Source organism: Aulonocara stuartgranti (assembly GCF_965226115.1).
Source record: "Aulonocara stuartgranti genome assembly, chromosome: 3".
NCBI lineage: Eukaryota > Metazoa > Chordata > Actinopteri > Cichliformes > Cichlidae > Aulonocara > Aulonocara stuartgranti.
The window spans coordinates 6,631,255-6,659,093 of NC_138941.1; the positions used below are offsets into that span (position 1 = coordinate 6,631,255).

General features: G+C 40.9%; 2 protein-coding genes across 5 annotated transcripts in view; one reads left to right on the plus strand and one right to left on the minus strand.

Moving 5' to 3' along the window:
- The window catches only part of LOC309703011 (uncharacterized protein), a gene marked incomplete at its 3' end in the record, with an annotated part of 348,344 nt that overhangs the window by 188,575 nt on the left and 131,930 nt on the right, over positions 1 to 27,839 (minus strand). The gene's annotated exons all lie outside the window — the stretch shown is intronic.
- LOC309702233 (uncharacterized protein) overlaps positions 1 to 27,839 on the plus strand; it is a 33,289-nt gene that overhangs the window by 763 nt on the left and 4,687 nt on the right. For 2 of the 4 annotated variants that reach the window (XM_082526764.1, XM_082526766.1), the window contains exons 2-5: positions 11,337 to 11,442; positions 21,548 to 21,580; positions 24,813 to 26,763; positions 27,517 to 27,600. In XM_082526764.1, coding sequence (XP_082382890.1) covers positions 11,425 to 11,442; positions 21,548 to 21,580; positions 24,813 to 26,763; positions 27,517 to 27,600 — 2,086 coding nt within the window. In that variant the 5' untranslated portion in view covers positions 11,337 to 11,424. Of the gene's footprint in view, positions 1 to 11,336; positions 11,443 to 19,455; positions 20,161 to 21,547; positions 21,581 to 24,812; positions 26,764 to 27,516; positions 27,601 to 27,839 lie in introns of those variants that run through there. The other 2 variants (XM_082526767.1, XM_082526765.1) reach the window with 2 other exon arrangements.

The following is a 27,839-nucleotide window of genomic DNA, read 5'->3' on the forward strand; positions in this document are numbered from 1 at the left end:
TGACCTTACTTTGAGTTTGACTCTGTAAAAAGTGACAAAAACATTAGCATCCGCTGTTCACTGCGTGGGAAGACAACATGCTCACTCACTATGTGTTAATGGGCATGCTTATTTATAACTTTGATAAAATGTCATAAAAATAATTCCATGCCAGCTCACCATTGGTGATCAGGTAGTTTCTGTTCCAGTTCCAGTCCCATAAATCATGAAGCTTGCTGCCAGAAAAGCTTCAAATCTCCTTTGAAAGCTGTTTGTGGTCTTGATTGTGGGAGCTTCAGTTGTCTGACTCCAGCTGCCACACAGTGCTCACTGATATCATTTGCAAAAACCCCAGTGTGGCAATATTTATCAGTGAAGCAGAAATCAGGAAGTGACGACTTTTCTTTGAACATTTGCTAAGGCTAAGCTGTGCTTTCTACCACAGTTGGGAATTTCCTGGTTTACAACAAATTATTGTGTCAACACCACATAAGATTTCAAACTACAGGAAAATCACTGGAGTTATAAGAGGCAGACAACGACACACACACCACATGCATGCTGTTGCTATTTATTGTGGATTAACCTGTCAAGGGCAAGAACAAAATAATTCTGCCTCAAATACAGGAAATCATAGCTTTCCTGTATTTCCTCCATTGTTGGCATGCTGGTTAGTGCTGTTGCTCCACAGTAAGAAGGTCCTGTGCTAAATTATCCATGAATGTAAACGGCTGTGTGTTTCTATCTGATAGACTGGTGAGCTGTCCAGGGTGTACCCTGCCTGGTAACCTATCACTTCAGGGTTATTTCCCAGCCCTGCTGCAACCAGGATAGAGATAGGAGGATGGTAGTTGTTGTAGACCCATTCAATTTCAATTGAAGGATTAAAATGTTCCAGGAGCTCAACTTACTCCATCTGAACATGTTTCAATCGTGTTTTATGAACACAACATGCAGGTTTACTGAATATGAAAAGGTTGTGTTGATTTAACTCAGTTGTTTAAGTTTCTGCCAAAGCAAAACCTTTGTGTGCAACCAGTGTCCACTATTGAATCAAGTCAATCCAACATGTTTTTGTCAGTGCAAAAGGAGTTACGGTGCCTGTATTCCTGCACAATATTGTCCCGGGAGGGAGGAAAACTTTCTGGTGAAGTTTTGGTTGATTTTTGGGTTTTGCTTGACACTAGGTTGATTTTATCAGTGAGGTTTGGATTGTTTTCTTTCTCTAAGAGAGAGAAAGATGGTTTTATGCTTGGACATGTTTGCAATGGGCCCCAGTATTTGTTACTTTATTAGTATTTTATTGGTTGCGTTTGTTTGTGCTTTTGTTACAGTGCACTGAGATAAGAACATCTGAGAGGTGTGATCCACCGGTGGTGATATTTTGGTATTTTGTGAGTTCCCGATTTAACAAATCAGCTCTTTAATCCAGACCTGAGAGGTTGAACTTTAAAGCGCTATAAAATATTCTTACTGGAAACAGTGGCAAAGTGTTTTTCTCCATGATTATAATGGGCTTGGGAGAAATTCACTTATATGTGACATTGATCACATGAGAAGTCCTGAGCCTAAAAGGATTGCAGCGAGTCAATCCAGTCCAAAAACAAGGAACTGTTTTCCTTTAAAATGATGACGTCATCTTGCTGGTGATGGAAGCTCGAATAGGTTGCGCGTGAGACTCCATTATCAGCAATATCTGGTATGAATGTGTGTGGATGTATGCATGTGACTGGACTGTGACGGACTGACGACTAAAAGTTTAACTGACTTGATACTGAGACAAAAACAGTGCCGACTTTAGGATTAGTGAATGTCCACAACAATTCACCCAGCCTGTAGAAGAAGGGTGGAGGTTTTGTCTTGCTTTGTTTGTGCAGGAGCAGAAGGATGACAGAGACTAAAGGGGGAGGCTGTAGCTTCACATGAGTGTGAGCTGTAGACTGAACCCTTTGGTTGCTAATGTTGAGTCACTGATGTTTGCATTAAGAAAATTGTGTTTTATTAGCTGTGTTTTAACCCTTTAGAGCCGATCGGAGCGGACACGCTCTGTTTTGCGTAACTATTTTTAAATCCCAGTAGCACTGCAACCACGTAAGCTAGCACAAAAAAAATTTTTTGCATATGAAACCGGAGGAGTTGTACTTACATCTCATGCCAGCTTGTCCTAGGTCACGGTTTCCTTCCACATAAAGCTTTGCAAAAACTGCATAAAAAGCGCTTGCAGGAACAAAAACATAATATTCCAGAAACACGCTTTGCCAATCCGATCAGCTGTTCATAACACTTCCTACGTTGGAATAGACGTCAGCGCGAACTTTTGCATTTCCGCCATTACCTGCCCGAAACCGGAAGTAACGTCATTTTCGCGGAAATGTAGTCTTTTTTATGATCAGGGCCTCAGGGCATATACTGGTCTTTTTAAAAGTTATCTTTGACTTTATGCCTTTCTGTGTCGTTTCTGGGATGCTTAGGACTCATATTGCACTGCTGGAAATAGTTTATTTTGATGCATATGCTGCTTTTTTGCAAATTTGCACTATAATATTTATTTTCGTTTTTCTTGCAGTGTATAAAAATTGGTGTATTTCAAAAATAAAATTATGAAGACACTCAAAATAAATTTCCTGTGGTGGGAAACTATTTTGTGCAACTTTTTTGTATTTACAGTTTTGAGGGATAAGCCTCTTAAATTTCTCTAACTACAAATATATGTTAAAAAAAGCAAAAACGATTTTCAATTTTTTTGTAGTTTATTGCACTTTTTTGCAATTTATGTAATTACTATGCACTTAATGAATACATATTATTAAAATCTGGGCTATAATGGTTGTATTGATGTATAGCAACTTGAAATGCTCCCAAAAATGGCTCCACAGCATGTAAAAATATAATATAAGCTCTGGCGGACTTGGTTCTATGGTAGGTCTTAAAGGGTTAATTAAGGTATCACATTATATTGTTGGGAATGTTAAATGCTAAAGTGAAGAAAAGCTTTGATTTCACTCATGACTGAACATGTTATTATTAACCATAGCAGGCCACTGTAAAGAGTCAATTAACTGTTATAGAGGAAAAAAAGGCCAAAAACTCTGTTAATACCTATGAATAACAGGCAATGATAGACTTGTCACATTCAAAATAGAGATATGTAATAACAAACACGGGTCCGTGTCATTTAGGTTCTCCATTGAAATAGTCAATCATTTAGAAAAGTAGAATATATATATATATATATATATATATATATATATATATATATATATATGTCTCAACGTTGTTTCTCAATAATATTAAAAACCTAAAAACTATTGTTGTGGAAGATAGAAGTCACTGTGACAGCCCTCTGACTGTGGAGGACGTTTGTAATCCTATTTCTGCACTTAAGGCCAACAAATCTCCCGGCACAGATGGTTTAACTGCAGAGTTTTATGAATCATTTTCTAATCTCCTGGCTCCGTTCTTACTGCAGCTTTTCATAGGAAGTGTAGAGAATAACATCCTCCCTCCTACTCTTACTCAGGGTCTCATAACACTTATTCCAAAGCCAAACAAAGACTTACATCTTATTGATAATTGGAGACCCATCTGTCTGCTCAATGATGACTATGAGATTATGGCTTTAGTACTTGCTAACAGAATGAAAGAGTTCTTGGACACAATTATCGATGAGACACAATCAGGCTTTATGAGAAACAGACACCTTTCTAAGAACATGAGACTGGTTTTAGATCTACTTGATTACTCTGATTTGGTATCTGACTATAGCTTCATTCTCTTCCTGGATTTTTAAAAGGCTTTTGATACAATTGAACATCAATTTATTTTCCACTCTTTGGAAAAATTTGGCATTTTTCTGTAAAGCTATCAAAACCTTGTACACGAATGGCAATAGCTCAATTAAAATGATTAAGACTCCACCCCGAGATTTGACCTGTTATACAAGGAATCAGCACAGCTGATAAGGAGCTCATCATCAGCCAGCTAGCTGATGACACCACACTCTTCTTGAAGAATGCAAATCAAATCCGTCCAGCCCTTAGTGTTATTAGTGATTTCTCTGAGGCATGTTAATACTTTTAGCTATTTTATATCCATAAATGTAAGTTTATTAATAAAACACCATATTTCTGCCGTTTTATAAGGATATGAATTGTACATACAATCAATTTCAGACTCAACCAACAAAAAGCCTCTCAGAACAATATTTATATTGTAACAGTTGCTATTGTAATGCAGAGTATCACCACATGGCGGCGCCTCCTGTCTCACGACTGGTGTCACCCCCTTTTTGTTCTTCTTCGCACTCCTCCTGTAATGGATGCTCCCGTGTGTACGCGGACTAGTGTGCTCTTTAGTAATGTGTGGTAGAGGTAGCACTTTTATTTTTGATATTGTAAATAAATCAGTACTTTTTGGAAAGTCAGAAGCTGTTGCTCATTCGCTATCCACCTGCACACCTCCGCAGCTGGCTTCATCTCCACTGCACGTTACAACTGGCGCCCGAACTTTTTCCCCTTGGACTTCAGACAATTTTTGCATCCCGCCGAGGATTCTTCTCTTCTAGCATGTGAACTGTCTCGGAGATCCCCCCAGTTTTGCGGACGCTCGGACGTTTTCTCCAGCCATGGCCGCAGCCTCAGCTCAGGTGGGACCCGACTAATTTCTGGATACCGTGGTGTGCCGCTGCTCCGCTTGGGAGAAAGAAAAAGAGAGAGTATAACGGCTCAGTATAACGAAACGACTTAAAACTAATCTTCCATTGAGCTCTAGTGTTGCAGATATGCTATTGTAATAACATGGTTCTGATCACTCCAGTCTAATTTCAGTTGTTGGGCGAAATTTTATATGTGGTTTTTCTAAATTTAATCTTGAACGCATTTTTGCAGTTTTGTCTTTCTAGTCTGACCTAACTGACTCTTTTACTGCTATATCAATAACTGCGCTGTGCCCTGGAGCGGCTTAATTTTTTTGAAATCGCAATGGCACACTGCCCAGACGACTCTGACTCAGACATGGAACTTACCTCGTTACCTATGTGCCAGATAGTTGAAAATGTGACTCCTAGCCTTAGCCAACAAGTGGTGGAGTTAAGAACTGAGGTGAATAAGCTTAGTGATTGTTTACGTGACTCACTGAACATACAGCAGAGTTTACGAAGGCAGTGGGACCAACTCACAACGGGGAACTCTCCCCCTCCTGCAGTCCCACAGTCTCCTGTTTTCCCAATGGCCACATCGACACCTCATGTTCATGTGATGGACAAAACTGAACCCACCAACAGTACCAATCCGTTCCTGCCCAGCAACCCATTTCAACCTACAAATCCTTTCCTCCCATCTCACTCACTTGAACTCAGTAGCACTTCCAGAGTGATTGCGGCAGCTTTACATCACGCAAAGCTGGAGCCTCCTGTGTATGCTGGGGACGGAAAAGTGCAACCTGAGGACTGGTTAAATGCAGTTGGCACATACAAAGCCTCATTGAACCTAACTGATGGGCAATTGCTAAACGAACTGCCACACTTTCTTGCAAAAGAGCCCGGGAAATGGTTCAAGGCACTGAGCTCCCACATCACATCATGGGCTCAATTCTGTCAACTGTTTAAGACAGTTTTTCTGCCCTCCGACAACCAAGAACGCATCCTGAGAGGAATTTTGGATCGTGTTCAGGCTCAGGACGAGCCGCTCCCAACCTTTGTCGCCCACATGTTGAGTGAGTTTGACAAACTGAAGAGCCCCCCACCTGAAAAAGACAGAATTGACCTAATTAGTAAACATGCTCTCGAAAAATACAGAGTTGCCCTGTATGGCGCTAATGTCACTTCTGTAATGGACCTGCTGCTACGCGCTCATGAGCTTCACTCAGTGCTTGGACCACAAAGACCACAGCCTGCTTTATGTAGCAAAGACAACTATAAGCCTGAACCTTACTGCTTCAAATGCTCTCAGCCAGGGTTCACTACACGCACCTGCCCAAACTGTAACACCCAACCTCATTTGCCACAACGAGCCTCGAACACCGCTAGGCATGGCCCAGTCCAGCCATTGCCAGCACCTGGCCCCTCTGACCCTGGCCATGAAAAGGTGGAATTAAGCAGCACCACATCCCAGCCACAATACAGGCAGTCGGGAAACTACGGGGGGGGGGGGAGGACATTTCACAGAGGCCAACCTTCCCCCAGTTACTAACGGAGCCTCACACGCCCGATTCACTACAGGGTGGACACAGTCTTGGACACTTGGAAGACAATTTTTCACAAGTCCACTGGAATACCCCACTAAGAACGAAAGTGAACTTCAATGCTTCATCTGTGGATGCTACCCTCGACACGGGTGCTTCCCTCTCGGCTGTACGAACAGATCTCATTCAAGTAAATGACTCTTACCCTAGAAACACAAGTGAGTGGAATGGTCCTGCACTTAACCTCGCCAATAATGCTCCCTGTATCCCTGTTGGTGTTATTTGGCTCAATATTGGATTCATGAACAAGAACTTTTACCAGCGTTTTGCCATAATACCAGATTTGTCCTCTCCTTTCATTCTGGGAATGGATTTTATGGCAAGAGCTTCTGTTTCTATTCACATTCCCACTAGACGAGTCTACATTGAGGACATCTCCTGCCCACCCGCAGACAATGAAGAGGACCTTCAAAATGATTACTCACATTCACCTGGAACACTGATGTCTTTGGACTTGGTTCGCTCAGACTTAACAGCCAAACTGTCTGAAGCAAGTCTCTCAGAGAACAACAAGGATGCTTTACTAAATCTGCTCAGCAAGTTTAGCTCCTTGTTTGATGGTCAACTTGGTCGAACGGCTCTGAGCACGCCATAGAGACTGGCAATGCAACACCTGTCAATCTCCCACCCTATCGCACGTCACCTGCTAAGAAACGTGTGATTGAAGAACAAGTGCAACAAATGTTGAAGGACAACATCTTTGAACCTTCCACAAGCCCTTGGGCAGCTCCTGTAGTCATTGTAAATAGAGCGGCCACGGAACCAAGGTTTTGTGTGGACTTTCGAGGGCTCAACTAAGTTACCCGAAAAGACTCTTATCCCCTGCCTCGTGTAGATGAGTCTTTGGACTTTCTGGCAAGAGGAAAGTTTGTCTCGACATTGGACTTAGCGCGAGGCTATTGGCAGGTTGCTGTAGCAGAGGACTCGAAGCCTAAAACTGCCTTCATCATTTGCGGTCTCTTCCAGTTTCGGGTGCTGCCCTTTGGGCTCTGCAACGCACCTGAAACTTTTCAGAGACTCATGAACTCTGTGCTTGCTGGCCTCATTTACAAAACGTGCGCAGTCTACCTGGATGACATTGTTATCGCCTCACCTACCTTTGAACAGCACATAGTGGATCTTGAGGAGGTGCTGGGCAGACTCCAGGCTGCTGGCTTGTCATTGAAGCTCAAAAAGTGCCAATTCTGCCTCGATGAATTCACCTTTCTCGGGTACCGCATCACATCATCAGGTGTTAAGCCCGATCCGGACAAAGTAAAGGCGGTTAAGGAGTTTGAAAACCCAAACCTTAGTGAAACACGTCCGTCAGTTCCTTGGCTTGACTGGCTATTATCGACGCTTCATTCAGAATTATGCCCGCCATGCCGAACCTCTTCACGCCATCACCAGAAAGGACAATGCTTTCCACTGGGACGACAGCTGTCGAAGGGCCATGGACACTTTGAAGGATCATGTCACATCAGCCCCGATCCTGTCATTTCCAGACTTCAACCGTCCCTTTTCCATTCACGCCGATGCATGTGACATTGGTCTTGGGGCAGTGTTGATGCAAAAGGATGACAAGGGTCGTGAGTACGTTGTGGCTTTTGCTAGTCGCTCCCTTCACAAAGCTGAACTCCCCTACTGCACTTCAGAGAAGGAGTGCCTCGCTGTGATATGGGCTCTGGAACACTTCCGCCCATATGTTGAAGGTGTTCATGTTACTATCTTCACTGACCACAACAGTCTCAGGTGGCTCATGTCTCGTCAAAACCCAACGGGCCGACTCGCCCGCTGGTCACTTCGTTTGCAGGACTTTGATTTCACAATAGTGCATAAACCTGGTGCACAGAACAAAGTTCCCGACGCACTGTCATGCAACCCTTTGCCTCTGACCTGTGACGGGCCGACTGATCTTTTACCAGATCATGCTGTTATGGGCAGCCTGAACATTCGTACTCTGTCCCCCGTCATTCTGGCTGACCGTTCACAATTGAGACCGCTGCAGTTAGACGATCATGTCACAGGTCCACTCCTCAGAGACATTGAAGCAGACTCTCTGAACAGCTCGGACAATGCCACCTTGTTACAGTATGTTGTGTATGACTCTCATTTGTATCACAGAGAACCCAAGTCCACATGTGCTTTGCACCCTTTGAAAGAGCTGAAACTGTTTGCCCCTACTTCCATGAGAGGCACCTTGCTGGACTATTACCATGACCACCCCACAGCAGGTCACTTGGGTGTTTCTAAGACATTGGCTAGACTGCGTTTTAGGTTTTTCTGGCCCAAAATGGCAGCTGATGTGAAACGCTATGTGATTTCATGCTCAGTGTGCCAACTCACCAAGCCAAGTCAGAAAAAAGCAGCCGGTCTTATGGTTCCCATTGTCCCCCAGAAACCCTGGGAGTATGTGGGTGTGGATTTTGTTGGGCCACTTCCCCGCACCCCCACTGGTAATGCTTATTTGATCGTGTTTGTTGACTATTTGACTAAATGGGTTGAAGCCAGTGCTGTCAAAGAAGCTACATCTCAGGTAGCAGCTGGTAAATTCGTCACTGACATTTTTGCTAAGCATGGTACACCCACTTACCTAATTTCTGACAGAGGGTCTCCTTTTGTGAGTGAGCTTTTTGAACATGTTGTTTCTTTTTTTTTTTTTTTTTTTTTTTCCTCTTTTTTTTTTTTTTTCTTTGGCCTGTCCCGTTTGGCTCTTTTGCCATCAGAATTGTTGTCTAAAGGCAAAGAAAGATGCCCAACGGATTTACTTTACCAAACTGACCATCCCAGCCTTGCCGTAATGGTCCATTTGATTCACCTTTTATTGTTTATTTTATTTTCACTTACTGAATACAGGACAGACTTGACTGGGGGAAAGAAGGGGAGAAAGAAAGAGGGAAAGAGAAACAGCTGAGAAGAGGGACGGGGGAGAAGGGCAAAAGACAAAAACCAACAGAACGGGCAGAGAAAAAAAATGCATATATCAATCACCTGGATCACCTGCTGAGAAAGAAAAAAGAAAGCAAGCAGAAGAGAACAAGAGTAATAGAATAAACAACATCACAATGATATATGGGAATATGACAGTAAATACTAAATGTTAAACATTATTGTGCAGCACATAAGATCAACAGAACACAGTGTGCTTTGAGGTAGGAGCCAAAAAGGGTGTAGTTTGTGGGTGTGATCACCCGTGTGTACACCTGTGAGCATGGACGCGCTTGTTTTTTGTTTTTTTAAAAGGTTCCTTCATGTAATAATCTGCTAGAGGGTGTGGGGGGGCCACAGCCCCGTCCTCCAGGGCGTGAAGCAGGTGTGGAGGAGATCAAAACTCCAGACATCCAGAGGCCCCCAGAACACAAGAGACCAAGGAAGACCAACAGAGGGGCAGCTGCGCCACTGTCCCGGAAAGAGCTGAGGAGAGTCCCAGATGAGGGCTCACTCAGCAGCCGCGGAGCAGAAGCCAGGGGGAGTTGCAGTGACGCGCCCGTGAGCTCCGCCGGCAGCCAGCTGCGCCTGAGTGACCGAGCCCCAGGCCGAGAGGCCGGGGGCACCCCACCTCCGAAGTGGCCCGAGCGAGCCCCAGGCTCCAGGCCCCGATAAGCGGCCGCCAAGGAGTGAGCCGGTGTGTACCTGGACGCCCATCCCCGGACACAAAGAACCACCAACGCACCGATGTCTGAGGGGGTCCGCCACTGGCAGGGGAAGTGGTGGTGGGGAAGAGTCTCTGGCTGGCTGGAGCGGCATCTAATAACCAACTCGCAAAACAAAATAAAAACAACACAACAAACAGATATTATGATACAGACTTATAATCTGCACCGATGTTTTTTCTAAATTCTATAAAGTGAGCGCGAGAGCCCTCGGTGCGCCTGCGCGCTGCTGAAGTCAAAGTAAACTTTATTGTCATCTCCGCTACAGACAGTCCAGCATATAGAGAGACGAGACGACGAGGCTGCAGTTACAGCGGTGCAAGTAAACAAACAATAAATATAAGAAGAGTAAGAAAATAAATCGACACTTTAGGACTCGGGGTAAAGGATCAATAACAATTTAATTTATAATTTACAGTTTGATGATTTAAAGTCTCACACAACCCGTCAAAAGGGGCGGGGCCGGCTGCTTCCAAGTAGAGCACATTTCATTTATAATGATGTAAATCCAAGCCCATCATGGATTCACGATCTGAATCCTGGGTTGTGTGAAATCCCAGAAATCAACCTTAGACAAAGTGAATCTGTGAACTAAGGTGTAGGTCTGTTAGGTTAATTGTGCTGATCCTCGGGTTGGGGGATTTGTGTTTGTACTGGAGCGCAAAATTCAAACCAATGGAAGATGGACAACAAAAGTTCAAAGCCATCAGGTGCTCAGGTTAGAGAAAAGAGAAAAGATGCAGGTAAGCAGATGTGTGATTGGATAATGGCAGGTCATCCTGAACCAATCAGACTAAACTCCAAACAATACATTATGTTACAGATTTTAATATTAATTAGTCATTGTTACTTGTTGATTTGTCCTTTTCTCATTGTGTGACGAATTATGACGACTGTTTGGTAGCTGTTATTGTCTCTCTCTCTCTCTCTTCATGTGTGTTTCTCTGGTGAAACAATAGTTTTGTGTTAATGTTAGGGCTGCACCATTTTGCATAAAATGAGAATCACCATTTTTTGGCTTAGAATTGAGATCATGATTCTCTCATAACAATAAATAAACATAAAACAACAAATGTCTCACGTTTTGTTGCAGCAAAATGTTGTCCTGCTTGAAATTCCGTCTCCACCGTTGCTCGACGCTGCGTGTACACCTTCTGCGGATGGCGGTACCACACAGTGTGCGTGGACTTCCCCTGCACAGAAGGCAACTACAAATGCTGTGAATGCTAAATAAAGAGAAACAAATGATCCCTGTTGTCTTTGCTTGATGATTGGTTTGAGTCTTGACAATCCACATTGCTGGCGTTGCATCTTTCAATGCCAGCAATGGCAGGTATCAGTGCTCAAAGCTTTTGTGTTTTTTTCCAACAAGTTGCCCACCTCGGGAAACAAAAATGTGTTCTTTTACTTGTCAGATGAACATATGAGACACTTTGACTCTTCAGTGCAGTGTGGAGCCTAACAAAGATCTGTTTTGTGTCCCAGCTGATCAGCAGGAGGAGGAGAGTCTGACGGAGCAGCAGAGGAACATTTTCAGCTACTTGGACTCAGCTCAGCCACTACAGAGGAAACAATGAGCTCAACACAGAAGGTGACAGACAGAGCAGGACCATATGACCAAAGATATTTATCACCATATACATTTGAACATTTGCCATAACGATGTAGCTGACGATAGAATTGACACCAGACAAAATACTTTACAGCTGCACAACTTTATTAAAAACCCATCAATGTATTTTCACTGAAACAAGCAGCTGTTGTTTATGTGCATTAAAGTTATATAAAAATGTAACAGTGCAAATGCAAATTCCTCGCTGACAGTTTAACCAAAAGGCGTTTCCAGTGGAAACTGGCCGACACATCCTGAGCATAACCATGTATAATATCCACTAAACTTCAGAAGAGGTTATACAGTCGTGGCCAAAAGGTTTGAGAATTGCATAAATATTGGAACCTGGAGAAGTTGCTGCTTAAGTTTTTATAATAGCATTTTGCCTGCACTCCAGAATGTTATGAGGAGTGATCAGATGAACTGCATCGTCCTTCTTTGCCATGAAAACGAACTTAATCCCCAAAAAGCCTTACCACTGCATTTCATTGCTGTCATCAAAGGACCTGCTGAGACCATTTCAGTGATCGTCTTCTTAACTCAGGTGAGAATGTTGGCGAGCACGAGGCTGGAGATCATCATGGCTGTATCCCGATTCAGGTTCTGCAGCTTTAAAGTCCTCAAGGGCCGCGTACTCAAAGACCGCTAAGGCCGAAGTGCTAGGCTCGTGAAATGGGACGTCTAGCCTCCGTCGCGCTGCCCAGGTTGCCTAGCAACCATGATACTAACAGCTGGAAACGTTTCATACAGCTTTGTTTGACAGAAATGAAGGAGAACATATGTAGTTCATTTGTTTCTACATGAGCTCTGTGTGATTTGATGAGTATCTGAGGCTGAGACCACAGGACTGTGAAACATGATTGTTGGGCTTCATTTCTGTGCTGAACAGTCGTTTAAGATTAGCTGTAAATAACAATTAGCTGATGTTGTTCATGAGACTAAAGTCATCTCACTGTGGTAATGTAAATATAATATGGCCAATATTATAGTTATTATATTAATCACTTCACTCACAGACAAGTATCTGTGACAGTGTGTATACAGATGTATCATATATAAGAGACAAATATTGTTCCTTCAGTATGTTGGTACTAAATGTGGCTCAATGCTTACATATATGTGTAAAAAGCAAATGTAGGAGCTGTGATAACTGTGTCTGATAGAATGAAGAGTAGACTGATATATGAAATATTCCTTTATTGGGTGAGAAAATCAGACCATGTCATAACTGCTGTAAGTCACACAGAATAGATATCAGAGCCTTAAACAGGCTGACTTCTGCTAAATGGGTCAAACTGGGCAGAAAGTCTACAAACACATAACATCCTTATAGAATATGATGTAACACTATAGATCAACTTAGCTCAGAATATATAAAGCATATAAACAGTTACAGCAATATGATGCAACAAACACAGCAGCTACTGATCCAAAATACTCAAAGCTTCATAGAACTGAAACCAACATTTATTTTTAGCTCCATTCTGCTGCTGATACAGACTTTAGGTTTCTGAACATTAAACTTGTTGCTGCCTTTCATAGTGTGTAGCTTGAAGGCCCTGAGTACTTTCTCCCACACTGGAAACACTGGGATGATCACATTATGTGAACATTACCTAATAAGACTGATTCAGCACAGACAGTTATGTTAAACTTTCCTAGCAGTCCTTCACAAACAGGGAACAGTCTGTCTATTCTCTCCATCTGTCAGCTGCTGCTGGCTCTTCCTCCTCCTCTTCCTCACACACTGCTGAGTTTGTCCTGGTGGATCATCAGGGCTGCAAAGCCTCACAGATGATGTGCAGCAGTGGGTCCCTCAGTCTGTCCTCACTCTGGACACTTGCAGTCGTCACACATGGAAATCAAATGTGTGATAAGCTGCAGGATTCAAACACAAGTGTAACTTATAAACACATGTTCATACTTTTATTCCACAATCAGAGAGAAAGAAACAGAGAGAGAGTGCAGGACAGACAGACAGGTGACAGTCTCAGGTGTACACACTGCTACACAACAGCACAGAGAAGCAGGATTTAGTGTTTGTGTTATTACGAGTGTAAACAAGAAGAGTTCCAGATGGTGCAGTGGACACATGTGTGACTGCTGTGATTAAAGCATCTTTCTTTCAGCTTAACGAGTGAACCGTCAGCTCGTTCAAACACACGTTAAAGTGCGTTTGGCTCGACACCACCGAACAGAGGCAGCAATATAACACAGCTAACATTAACAGTGCAGTGGATCCTGCTTGTGCCGTGATGTTCAGGACTGCAAACCGAGCAGCATCACTGACTTTCAGCTTGTTGTGTTTGTGGATATATGACTGACTTTAATTATCCACAAAATCATCACATTCTCTGTCAGATTAAGGTCGACTATTGAACGGCGTATATTTTAAAGGCTTTAAAACCAAGTTAACGCTGAAAGTACAAACATCACTAATGTCACATAACTCTGCCGACAAGGCATAGCTATGGCTATGAAATGCTCTTTGTGTATCACTTCTTCATTATGAAAGATGTCATTAATGCACTAGTAATGTCTCATCTGGAGTATTGTTCAATCATTTGGTCAGCAGCTAATAAGACAGATCTTAACAGACTTCAGTTAGTCCAGAATAAGGCGTCCAGATTAGTGTGAAGATGTTCATACTATACTAATATTGATCAAATGCATAATAACCTTTCTTGGCTTCCTGTACAGGCTAAAATATTCTATGGCTTACTTGTAGTTCTAAAGAAAGCAATTCTGTTAAACACACCACATTTATTCTGCTCAGCTGCAGTATCCAGATGAAATACATCATCATATTACACAGTTTTCAACAAGCTGCAATTTAGTAAATGCTCGAGTTAAAAGTAACGTTTTGTAAAACTGTTACATTTAGAGCAACTTTTAAGTGGAATAAGTTGCCTTAAAAAATTAGAGAATTATTCAAAACTTCAATGAACACTTAAAAGCCGATTTACAGAGCTTTTAGTTGTTGTAAATATTGTAAGACATGATTTGTTTTTGAAATTTGTGTAATGTGCCTCAATGTTATTGATATTATTATTATTATTATTGATTGCTTATATTTGAACAATTGTGAAACCTCACTGTGGATGTAAGAGTGAAATTATGTGGATATCTTGAATCCACTTTATTGTGTAATATTTTATGTGAGTATTTGACGGAAGACGAGCAACATCTGTTGTGGAAGCTAACGGGGTTCCTTTAGAATAAACAAACATAGGATTTATTATCACTGAATAATTCTGTATAAATCTATACAAATTATAGAAATATGTAATAGGAAACAACAAAATAATCTAAATTATAAAATAATGTGTGTGTGTGTGTGTGTGTGTGTGTGTGTGTGTGTGCTTGTTCTGCTATACTTGCGAGGACCATCGCGGGTTTAAGACCTTACGAGTGAGGACCTTTTGGGAAAGTGAGGACATTTAATATGGTCCTCACTTGTTTTTCACTGTAATGCCTTCTAGAGGCCATTTTTATGCTTCTCTCAAAGTTTGAGCGAGGTCCTCAGAAAGATAGAAATACGAGAAAAAAATACACACTTCTATACACACTGCTATTCTTTTCATACACACACTTTTGCTCTCTACTGGCTACTAGTGGTTATGAAAAATCACTGCTCCTGAGCCTTTTTGCTCTCTACTGCCCTTCTGCCCCTTTTGGTTGTGGATAGTCACTGCACCCAAGTACTTTTTGCTCTCTACTGCCCCTACTGCTTTTGGACAGTCACTGCACCCAAGAACTTTTTTGCACTCTACTGCCAACTACTGTCTTTGCCCATTCACTGCCCCCAAGCTACTATAACTACAAATGAAGATAATGACAGTTTATCTAATGAAGGAGAAATAAATAGTGCCTTCAAGTTCAATTCAATTTTATTTATATAGCACCAAAGCACAACAAAGGTCACCTGAGGGCACTTTATACTTTAGGGTAAAGACCCTACAAGGTAAGTTAAACATATTATTATGTCTTACTTTTAATATCTGGTCTTGGTCTACCCAAATTGGAAAGCACACCAATACAGTTTTTGAAATTAAATGCTGAAATAGAAATATTGAATATGGACTGGCCTAAACTGGGCTATGAGACAGTGCTTCAGTTCCTGAAAAATTACGACTGGATTTTCAATTTAAACTAAACAGTGTGCTAGTTAACATGGGTTTGATCAGTTAATGTGAGACAGGTTTAGAAATTATTAATGCAGCTCATCATTTCTGCCTTCTGGTTCTCATTTTAGGCTTCTCTTTTTAAACCATACTTTTATCTTTGCTATAGAAATGGCATATCAGTAACTTTTTTAGACCATTCAGTTTTTAAAAAAATCATTTAAGGTCTTGAGGGGCTGCTTTCCATTTAGTGTTACCAGCATATTTTACCAAAATATCTCAACAAATAGGAGACTGAATCTGAAAAACCACCTTGACCCTGCTTTAGTAGTGAGCTACAAATTGTGTCTACATAACATAAATATAGACAATGTGCAAGAAACTGTAGTTTTGTTTCAAGTATTTTTCAAACTATTATAAATCATACTGGTGAATTCTGATAGATTATATGAAAGCATGGGCTTCCGTACAAAGGATACATATATTGCTGTGTTCCCTTTTATATTAAAACCTGGTTCCTCTACTGTAAGCTTCTATTAGTGAAAATCTACCATTAATATATAATCTGTAATGCAATATAATATTGACTTGTGTGTTCTTTAATACTTTGTAAAAATTAAATATGTCCCATCCATCAGAAGTGCCCATCTCATTATGGCTGCTTCCAGGAGGATAATAACCAGTGTCAAGAAGCTCAAATGATGTCAAATTGCACTCTTAAACATAACAGTTCAGTTCACTGTACTCAAATGGCCTCTACAGTCACCAGATCTCAATCCAAAAGAGGACCTCTGATCTCTATGGTGGATCAGGTGATCACATTACATATTATGTGATCACCCGATCCATCATTCATTTATATATATATATATATATATATATATATATATATATATATGTATTGTAGAGAGAGAGAAATGCTCTCTTTAGGGGCCTGCCTCTGGTGTCGACCTCTGAGGTCATCTCTGAGGTCATCCTGTTTTCTCCCTCATTTGTCCAGTATTTCCACTATCCCTCTTCTGCATATGTCTGAATCATCTCAGCCTTGTCTCTAACTTTCTCTCCATACCATTCAGCATGAGCTGTCCTTCTTGTATACTCATTTCTGTTTCCTGTCCCTCCTCCTGACTCCATATCCCTGATGTAATCCCACCCTCACCTTGAACACATCCTGCACCACCCTCACATCCTGACTTACCTCATGCAGTACCACAGTTCCTCTCTTAGCATCCCATCATATTCTTTTGCCAGATCCACAAAGACACAGTGCAACTCTTTCTGACCTTCACTATACTTCTGCATCAACACACTCAAAGCAAACATCACATCTGCACTGCTCTTTTTCAGTGAGAAGCCATACTGCTGCTCATGGATCATCACCTCTCTTCTTAACCTACTTTCAACAACTCTTTCTTGGTGTGTCTCAGCTTTATCGCTCTGTAGTTACTACAGCTCTGCATATCACCCTTGGTCTTGAAAACTGGTACCAGTACACTTATTCATTCCTCACTCTCCAAACTTGTGTTAAACAATCTGGTTAAAAAGTCCTTTCTCCTCAACATCTCTATACAACCACATATATGTCATGTGGACCAACTGCCTTTCCTCTCTTCATAGCTGCCTTCACGTCCTCCTTACTTATCCCCTGCGCTTCCTGATTCACTAACTTTCCTCCATCTGTCCTCAGTTTCTGTCTTCATTAATGTCTTCATTAATGAAGACAATGAGAGAATACTTCTATCTTCCATCTTCTCAACACACTCTCTTCACCATCTTTATCCTTAATCAGTCTAACCTGCTGCACATCCTTTTCAGCTCAATCTCTGTCTAGCTAATTGACACAAGTACTGTTCTCCTTCCTTAGTGCCCAGCCTCACATACAACTCAGTATAAGCTTTTTCCTTTTCCACCTCTATCTTTGCAGTAGGCCTGGCCTCCCAGTATTCCTGTCTACTTTCTCCATCTCCCTGACTATCGCACTTTCTCTTAGCTATTCCTTTGAGGAACTACAGGAAAGTGTCCAATCCACCACCAAGTCTCCTTGTCCTCTTTTCTCTCTCTCCAAAAAATACACCAAACACCTTCTTTGCCTTTCTCTTACCATTTCAGTTGTATTTTTCCAGTCATCTGGTAACTCTTCCCTTCCACCCAGAGAATGTCTACTCCTCCCTGAACTAACAACTGCACAACATTCTTCCTTCTTCAGCTTCCACCATTTAGTTCTTGTCTCTGCCTTCACTCTCTTCCTCTTCTTGACGTCCAAAGTCATCCTACAGACTAGTGTCCAATGCTGCATGGCTACATTCTCTCCTGACACCACCTTGCAGTCTCCTATCTCTTTCACACTGACCCTTCTGTTTAGGATGTAAGCCACCTGTGTACACTTTCTTCCACTCTTCTACGTCACCTTATGTTCCTCCTTCTTCTTGAAGTATGAGTTCACCCCAGCCATTTCCATCTTCCTAATTTTGACCTTCTGCATTTCTCTGCTTAACACCATACCTATCTAACACCTCCTCATTATCTCTCTTTCCTTCACCTACATGGCTACTGAAGTCTGCTCCAATCAACACTCTCTACCACTTTATCAAACTAACTGCAGAATTCCTCTTTCTCTTCTAACTGACATCCAACCTTCAACCTGGTCTCCTGCACACATAGTAAATCTACCTTCCTTCTCTCCATTCATATCAGCCAGCTCTCTCCCTTTGCCAGTCATAGTACCTCCACGCTCCTGCCTGTCCTTCTCTTTGACTCCTAACACGCTTCTCCCCTTTCCTCTTCCTTTGTCTTCGAATAGTAGCACAGTTTCCATCGGCTCTCTGTTGGCCAATAGCACAGGAGGCAGTAATTGTTAACCCAGGTACCGACTGATCCGATATGGAAATACACCAGATGCCATTCCTGTAACAGCCCTCTCTGTTTATCTGGGCTTCGGAGTACACTCCCAACTCCACCCCCCATACACTATCATTCAAAAATTTGGACACCTTTTGACTTAATGTTTGTCTGTTTTTTACTACTTTCTACATTGTACATACAAACTGAAGACATGAAATATATGAAGCAATATATATGGAATTATATATCAAAGAGATAGCTGATGTATAACGCTAAATGTTTTATATTTTAGATTCCACCCTTTGCTTTGTTGACAACGCTGCAAACCTTTGGCCTTCTCTCAGTGAGCTTCATGATGTAGTCATCTGAAATGGTTTCACCTCACAGGTGTGCCTTGTCAGGGTTCATTTGTGGAATTTCTTTCTGTCTTTATGGGGTTGGGACCACAAGTTGTGTTGTCCAGAAGTCAGGTTGGTGCACAGCTGACAGCCCTATTTGACTACTGTTAAAATTCATATTATGGCAACAACCAATCAGTTAAGTAAAGAGAAACTACAGTCCATCATTACTTTAAAAACTGAAGGTCAGTCAATCTGGAAAAATGCTAAAACTTTGAATGTGTCCCCCAAGTGCAGTCGCACAAAACATCAAGCACTACGACAAAACTGTCTCACATGAGGCCCGCCCCAGGAAAGGAAGAGCAAGAGTCCCCTCTGCTGCTGAGGATACATTTATCACCAGAATCACAAGGAATGGACATCTGACCAGTGGACATCTGTGCTTTGGTCTGATGAGTCCAAATTTGAGAACTTTGGTAGTAATCAAATCAAAGAGTGGCTACTTCGAAGAATCTAAAATATAAAACAAAATTTGATCATCATTAATGAAACTTTGAAATATCTGGCTTTTCCGTCAGAGCAGATGAAATACATATTTTGCATTAAATTGAATCATTTGGCCTCCAGAAGGGCTCACCCTGAGTCCATTGTCTTACTTCATTGTGAAGTTATGATAAATAGCCTGATAAATAGCCTGATAAATAGCCTGATAACATAGCGAGTACTGAGGATGAGTTTATGGTGATTTAAAATGTGCCTCAAGGATGAGAAGTGCAGAATATTGTGCTACACTCTGCTCCCAACTTCACTGATGCCCTGCACCTCCCCCATACCCCAATAGCTGCTGCAGTGGGGGAGGGGCAGGCCAGTATTTTCAGCACTTTGGCTGTTCTGAAGGCAAAAGAGAGTCCAAACCAGGACTAGCAAGGTGTGCCTAATGCAGTGACCGTTTAGAGTGTGTGTAAAAAATCAAAAGAAATATATATATATTTAAAATAGATATGGTAATGGTTCTTAGTTCTTTTTGACTACTGATAAGCATTAAGTCAATTTAGACTGTAAGGCTAAATGTTACTTTAGATTAATTTTATTATGCTGTTTCATTATGTGTTTAAACTGTAGTAAAAGCAATGTCAGGCTTCCTTTATTTTATATAATGTACAATGTAAATCAGGTTTCAGAGTGAGAGCTGAGAAGTAGAGAATACTTTGGCTCTCTGCAATTCCTCTTTAAGATATCATGACCCATCAGTGACCCGCCCCTCCCCCCGCGCACCTGCACTGCGCTCTCAAACTTTTGCAGGGCATTGCTTGCATCTCAATCATTCAGTCAACGGACGGAGAAGCTGCATAATTAAACTGGTGATTGCAAGATTTAAATCAAAGTTTCGGCAGGTAAGATTTCACATTTTGTCTTTATGAAAACTGCAAATTTTTTTAAATGAAATGAAACAAAAAAAAGGTATCTTACGTCAGGTTTAATTTTTTCAACTGAACGATGCATGAAGTTCGTCTCAGTTAATAGCAGCTTGCTAGCAAGCAAACTGATAATTACACAACTTCAAATTAAAAGAAAAGAAATTCAGCAGCATGGGATATTTTTGGCAAATTTGATGTTTTTGGGGGTGCTGAATCCAAAACTGGTGTCCTTTTCCCTTAATCACGGACATTTATTTAAGGAGTTTACATTTCAAAAAAGCACAACAGCGTTGAAAAATATTAGTAGCTGTGTCCAAATTCATGGGCTGCATCTTCCTGAGGACCCGGCCTTCGCGGTCTACGTTGCCCGTGTCCTCAGGAGGTCGGGTCGGCCGGAAGTAAACGGCTGTGAAATTGGACGGTCTAGTCTTCAGATTAGCGTCGCCGCTGTCTCGGTGGAGTTTAATAAACTCAGCCGTCTGCTCCTTGCTATCTAAAATATAACAGGACACTGGCGTAAATTCTCGACTGTCTCATACTTCTGTTTAATCTGTTTTCTGTTTGACGTTTAGTCAGCTGTGTAAAAACCAAGGAGGAACCCACCCGGGAGATTAATAAAGTTTTATTTTATCTAATCTAATAACTTTAATCTCAGCTAAACCGATTTACTCGCTAACAAATAAAACACTGAAAAAAACCCCAAACATTAACATTTAGAAGTGATCTAAGTGACTTATATATCATGTTTAACCTCAGTAGCGAAATCTCTATTAATAAGAATAGTGTACACGTATGCCCTAATAAAAAGAAGCAGGTGAGATGTTAGAACGCTTTTATTTTTATTTTAGTGTACACTCAATACAATAGACAGCTGCTGGGTTTTGGGGTTTGTTTAACCTGAGTAGCGAAAAGATCGCGGGGGGGGGGGGGGTGAAAACGATGTGCCGGGAGTCCGCTGTTCTCGCCAGCTCTAGTGATCCTCGACCTCGCTGTCTGCTATGGAGCTGGCGGGTCACAGACGTCTCCGAAAATGTCGGAGCACGTTTGGAAATATATGGTATGTGCAGGTCATAGTTTGTACATCAGGTTCACCTGCATGAGAGCTCACTGTTAAGCAAAATGTAGCCTTATTGAGGTGAGCTTCAGTAAATAAATGAAAAGGAAAAAGGAGGTGGAAATGGTGGAAAGCACAGTGTAGTCCAGTTATATGTTAGAGATGGGTAATGGGCTGCATTAAATGAACTGCTTTTCCTGCTTGCTGAAGACTAAGAAAAATGTTGGTGCAGTTGTGCTGTATCACCTCTAAGCCGTTATTACGTAAATGTAACTGAGAAGTAACTTTGGATTTTGTCTTTGGTATTAGGTTGAAAAAGCCATGGCAGCAAGCCAAACACAGGTATGTGCCTTTTTTATCAAATATTTGAACAAGTAGTCTTTAATAATTGTTACTGAATCGTATGCAGGAATGTTAAAGTCAAACAGCATATTTTTTATCTTTTTTTAAACATGATGAACACATCATCTGGTTGGAAGCAGGTTAGATTCAGAGTTTCTGTTTAAAATAGACTGGAAGCCCCCGTTTTCACTGATTCTTTTATTTACAGCATATTTTAAGTGTGATATAGATTCTCTGCTGTGGGAATACGTTTTAGATGTGCCACCTTTTAAGCGTCACCTTTCTAAACTCGAGCACTACAGTTAACAGGTGAATTCTTATGTTTCAGTACAGCTAGCAAACAATGACAAAGCACTTCGAGACTAAAAGTGAAAGTTGACAGTCTTAACTTGGTTTTTAACATAAACTCATTGCTGCAGCCAGGGTTACAAAGTGATCCCTCTTAGACTTCCTTTTATTTTTAGTTATTCTTTCTGTCCCTAGTTAGCTAACATAAACTAATGTAGGGTAGAACTGTTATCAGCATCCATCCAACCAACCAACCCAGTGACCTCATAGTCTGAACTCAGCCAAGATGGAAATAAACATGCTGTAAACGCTTGTTTTTTTATAACGAGCTTCACTGACAGTGTTCAATCGGAGATTTTTTTTTTTTAAGAGTGGGCCTCCATAGTGTCATCTAGCCTTAATGTATGTAGTGTTTCAGGTCAGCTTTAACCTTGAACATTGGATATGTATCCAGAAATGTGATGTCTTTTCAAATACATTTCTAGATGTTATTTCTATCTCAAACAGTATTTGAGTGTATCTTCTTAGCAGCTTTTCTTATACAATAACTTTGTGGAATGAAAACAAAACGTCATGTTTGTTATATGCCACTAGTTTGACTTAAAAAAAAAAAAAAGTAGTTTACATGCAATAAAGGGTGTCAGCATACGGTAGTAATCAGTCTCATTTTAGTTCATTATTCTTTTACAGCCTCATGTCTATAAAAGAAGGGATGCAGTGTAGAATGTAAATCAAAACTGAATTCAATGTTTTTCAAATCTCATAAACCCACATTTTATTAACAGTAAGACATGTAAAACATTTCAATTGAAACTGAGAAATTGTTCCATTTTAAGAAAATTATGGGATCATTTTGAATGTGATGGTAGTACCATGTCTCAGAAAAGTTAAGACAGGGCCTTGTTTCCCACTGTGAATTTTCTCTTTTCGTTTTTACAACATTGTAAACATCGGGGATCTGAGGAGACCAGTTGCTGGACTTTAAGGAGAGCAATGTTGTCACATTCTTGTCTGACGTAAGATTTTACCTGCTTAACAGCCCTGGGCCGCCTTTGTCGCATTTTTCGTTTCATGATGCTCCAAATGTTATGAGTAGGTGAACGGTTTTGACTGCAGGCTGGTTATTTCAGCACTCAGAGTATTGGAGTATGACACAATGCCATTATAATACATGCACTATGCGATTTACAATTGTTTTCCTGAAATATCCAAGGCCTTCCCTGAAAAAGATGATGTTTAGATTAGAGATGGACCGATCCGATGTTACGTATCGGTATCGGTCCGATACTGATGTAAATTACTGGATCGGATATCGGAGAGAAATAAAAAATGTAATCCGATCCATTAAATATCAAAAAAGCATCTCACAAAACTTGCGACACGGCGTAACTCAGCTCATAACTGTAGCACGTCGGAGCAGTATGTGTCACGTGATAGAGCGGCTGTGTCCGGCATTTCATCTCCGAGGAAGTGATCCCAGAGAGAAGTAAAGCAAGTGTTTAAGTTCATCTCTGAATGTTTGTAAAGCATTCCCACATTAAGCTTAACAACCGATATATGGAGCGACTGCCTCTCTCTCTCTCCTGCTGCTACTTCAATCATGAAACTGAGCAATGATCAGCTGATTGGCTTTTCTGTGGCGAGTCCGTCTCTCTTGTTTGTTTTTGGCCCACTTTGCACCAGAAAGAGGAAACCAGCGGCTGAATAACAGCAGCATGTTTAAGCTTGATAATCTGTTGTTAGAATTTATTTAATATTACTTTCTAGACCAGGATTCTTTTCTACGTAGCTGACCGCTGGTAACTGTGCAGGGGCGAATCTAGCAAAGTTTAGCCAGGGGGGCCGATAGGGCATGAACAGGGAAAAGGGGGCACAGAGACATACTTTTCTTTCTTATTCTCATTTAAAATGTCGAGCTTTTAATAAATATCTGAATCTTACACCCAAAGTTTTAATCTGATGTAAAATATATAGAAGTCCATTACTTTATAACTAACAATAACTATTAAGTTATATAGTTATAGTTATTAAGTAACTATTAAGTCTAATATACCCTAGTAAGCTATAGTACTTTTTCCTTTGGGAACCATCTGTGCAGTCTGCAATTCTGTTGAAGAAAGATGTTGAATCTATTTAATTATTCTTGAAAAATAATTTATTTCTGTGCATTTTATTTCACACTGCATCAAATTAAAGTTGATTACATCGATTAAGCATCATGAGGTGGAGGGTGAGGGGTGGTTCTCTAATATATATATATATATATATATATATATATATATATATATATATATATATATATATATATATATATATATATATATGTATATATTTATTTTTTTTTTGCTCCTGTTAGTTAGGTTGCTTAATATTTCTGCTAAGTACTCTTTAAAATACCAGAATAGGGAGGATGGTGCAGGTTTAACTTTATTAGATTGATCAGTTTTGCTGAACTATGAAATATTTTGTATTTTTTACGTACAGGTATAACAGAATAGCTTTAGTGTTGTTGTTTATTTAAACTTGAGTATGAACTTATACAAAATGCAGCAAGATATTTTTAAAAAAAAAAAGTTTTATTGATTAAAAAACACTATCTGATTCATATCGGTATTGGCAGATATCCAAATTTATGATATCGTTATCAGACATAAAAAAGTGGTATCGTGCCATCTCTAGTTTAGATGGGAGCATATGTTGCTCTATAACCTGTATTTTCTTTCGGCACTAACGATGCGTTTCCACATTTGTATGCTACTAGCTCCATAGGCACTAATGCACCCCCATACACTAAGATGTGGGCTTTGAAAAACATTGCGTTCTATTTTAACTTGCATTTTACACAGCGTCTCAACTTTTGGAAGATAGTTTTACAGCTTTATTACATAACTCTATCCTTATAATTGACTTCTTCTCATGATGATTATTCTCTTTACCTATTCAGGAGGAGAGTGATTGCTCTGAGCTGGATTTCTCCATTTGTTCAGGCTCTGAATACGTGCCAAGTCAAATTTCAGACTTAAGTGATGAGGACAACCACAGTCTACAAAGTAAGACACTAAAGATCACTGATGTTTCTAGCGACAGTGATAATGAAGAACTGAGAAACATGACTCTTAAAAAGACACCCAGAACATATGGGAAAAGAAAGAGAAATGATCATAAGGCACAAGAGAAGGCTAAACGGAAATCAGAAGTGACTGTAAAAACATGTACAAAAAGGGAGGACAACAAACGAGTATGGGACAAAAAACATTATTGTCTTTACTGTGGGAAGTCCCAAGCAAAAATATCGAGACACCTGGAGAGGAATCACATAGAGATAAGTGATGTGGCATATGCCTTTAGCTACCCTGTTGGTTCCAAAGAAAGGAAGGATCTTCTAGAACAACTTCGCAATAAAGGTGACTTTAAGCACAACACCAAAGTGATACAAAAAGGCAGAGGACAAGTCGTAACATGGAAGCAGCCATCTAATAAAACCATAGCAGGAGAATATTTACCTTGCCCTTATTGCTTTGCAATGTATATCAAAAAGACATTATGGAAACATGCGCTGTCATGCAAAAGTAAAAAACTGTGTGCGTCAAAAACTAGACATCCTAGAGTACAGGGTTACGCTGCACGCCTGCTTCCAATAAAACATTCATCTAAAGGATGTCAGACTATTATTGACAACATGCGACAAGATCAAGTGTCCTTTCACATCAGGAGTGATTCTCTGATTTGCAAATATGGAGAATCGCTATATGCAAGACATGGCCGTGTGAAGTCTAAGCACCAATATATTGCGCAAAGGATGAGGGAGCTTGGCCGTCTCATATTAGCTGCAAAAAATATGGACAGGACAGTGAATGTACTTGAAGATTTGTGCAAACCATCAAAATTCCAGTTTGTTGTCAGTGTTGCCAAGCATCTTGCAAACTTTAGTCCAGGCAAAAATGAATATGGCAAACCGTCAACAGCAGTCAAAATTGGATTTTGTCTTAAAGGCGCAGTCGAGGTACTGATTGGACAGACTCTTATGAATGATGATGACTATGCAGAGAAGAAGGCCAAAAAATTCTTGGAACTTCTGGACAAAAACTGGAGGAACAGTGTATCTGTCAGTGCTCACCAAACAATACAAGAAAAGAGGTGGAATAAACCGGATGACATTCCCCTCACCAAAAATGTGATTGCTCTGAGGGACCATCTCCGTACCGTGGAAGGTGAAGCAAGAGAGAGTCTAATGCAGCACATGGATTTGGCAGCATACAAGGCACTGAATGAGACTGTTTTGGCACAGGTTATTGTCTTTAACAAGCGACGTGAAGGGGAAGCATCACGCTTGACTCTTCAGACCTACAAGAACGTAAAAACAAGTCCCATTAATGAAGACATTTACGAAACCTTGTCACCATTAGAAAAAGAGCTAAGCAAGCTATTAACCCGCATTGAAATCAGGGGGAAGAGAGGCAGGAAAGTGCCAGTTTTTTTGAGCGACAGAATGAAGGAGTCAATCGATTTGTTGGTGAAAAACAGAGAAGCAGCTGGTGTACCTGCTGAAAACCCCTATCTCTTTGCTAGACCTGGTGGGATGACACACATACGTGGATGTGACTGCCTACGAAAATATGCAAACCAAAGCAAAGCAGAAAACCCTGAGCTTCTGAGGTCAACTAAATTAAGAAAACAAGTTGCCACACTTTGCCAACTCCTCGATCTTAATGATCAAGAGCTCGAGCAAGTTGCAAGATTCATGGGACATGACATCAGAGTTCACCAGGACTTTTACAGACAGACAGACAAAACCTTTCAAATTGCCAAGATAAGCAAGCTTCTGTTTGCAATGGAGGGAGGCGCTGGCACCTTAAGGGGCAAGAACCTCAGCACCCTGGAGGTTTCTGTTGCTGGTATGTATGATAGAGTATTTCTTTTTTTTCCACTGTCCTGCTATATTGAATTGCAAATGGTATTGTGTGGTCAAATAGTTTTACACTTGACTAATCCATAACATGAGGCTTATAACACCAAATCTGTCTCTCGCTCTCCCTCCCTCTGTCTTTCACTCACGCAGACACACACACACCACCACCACCATCAACTTTGCTAAAATGTTAATGAAAAACATTGACCAGGCAGCTGCAATTGAGCAGCAACGTCCATCCAACTCTTTTCACGGTTGTTGTGGTCGTGATAATTTTGTGAGGCCACATTGAAAAGGCTGAGGTGAGCTTGCTAAAGTTCTGCAAGTTGTGCCTCCATCGCTTGTGTCCAGATCACACGCTGCACTGCTGTGCTGCTCTGTCTTTATCACTTCCGTTTCTGTGTTTGTGCGTGCGCAGTGTGAGAGGCTGTGTTGACACCCTCACGAGGGGCGACAGGAATTCAAATAAGTTTGATTTTCTTGCAACCATCCGACTCTTGATTGGGAGCTGGTTGTGAGGTGTTAATTGCTTCTCGTTACCCCATGTATAGTGGACGATGACACACGATTAAGGCGAAACTTGGGCCAATCCCCAAAATGGACACATGACTGAAAAATTGGCTCAAAATTGCCCAAAAATTGCACAGTATATACCCAACTTTAGAATGTTGGTGGTTAGCACTGTTCTCTAATCAAAATTTTGGACTACCAATTACTAATATTTCATTATCTTTTATAGGTGTAATTTCCCCAGCTCCCAGCCCTCCAGCTAGTCAAAGAGACCCAGGCAGACTGAAGGAACAAGACACAGAGGTGGATGAAAGTAGGTTTTAATATAGAGAAAATTGTTGCAAGTAACATTTGTTTGCAGCCCTATTTTACAGCCTGTGTCTACGTGGTAGACCTGTGCAATCTTCTGCAGTCCAATAACACGGTCATGCCATAACATCTTATTTTACCTATAACCGTGAATACATGAGCTCAGTTAAGACAATAAAGACCATGAATTGACAATGAATAGGACTGATTATATTGATGGTGTTCCTGTTTTGTCCTTTCTGT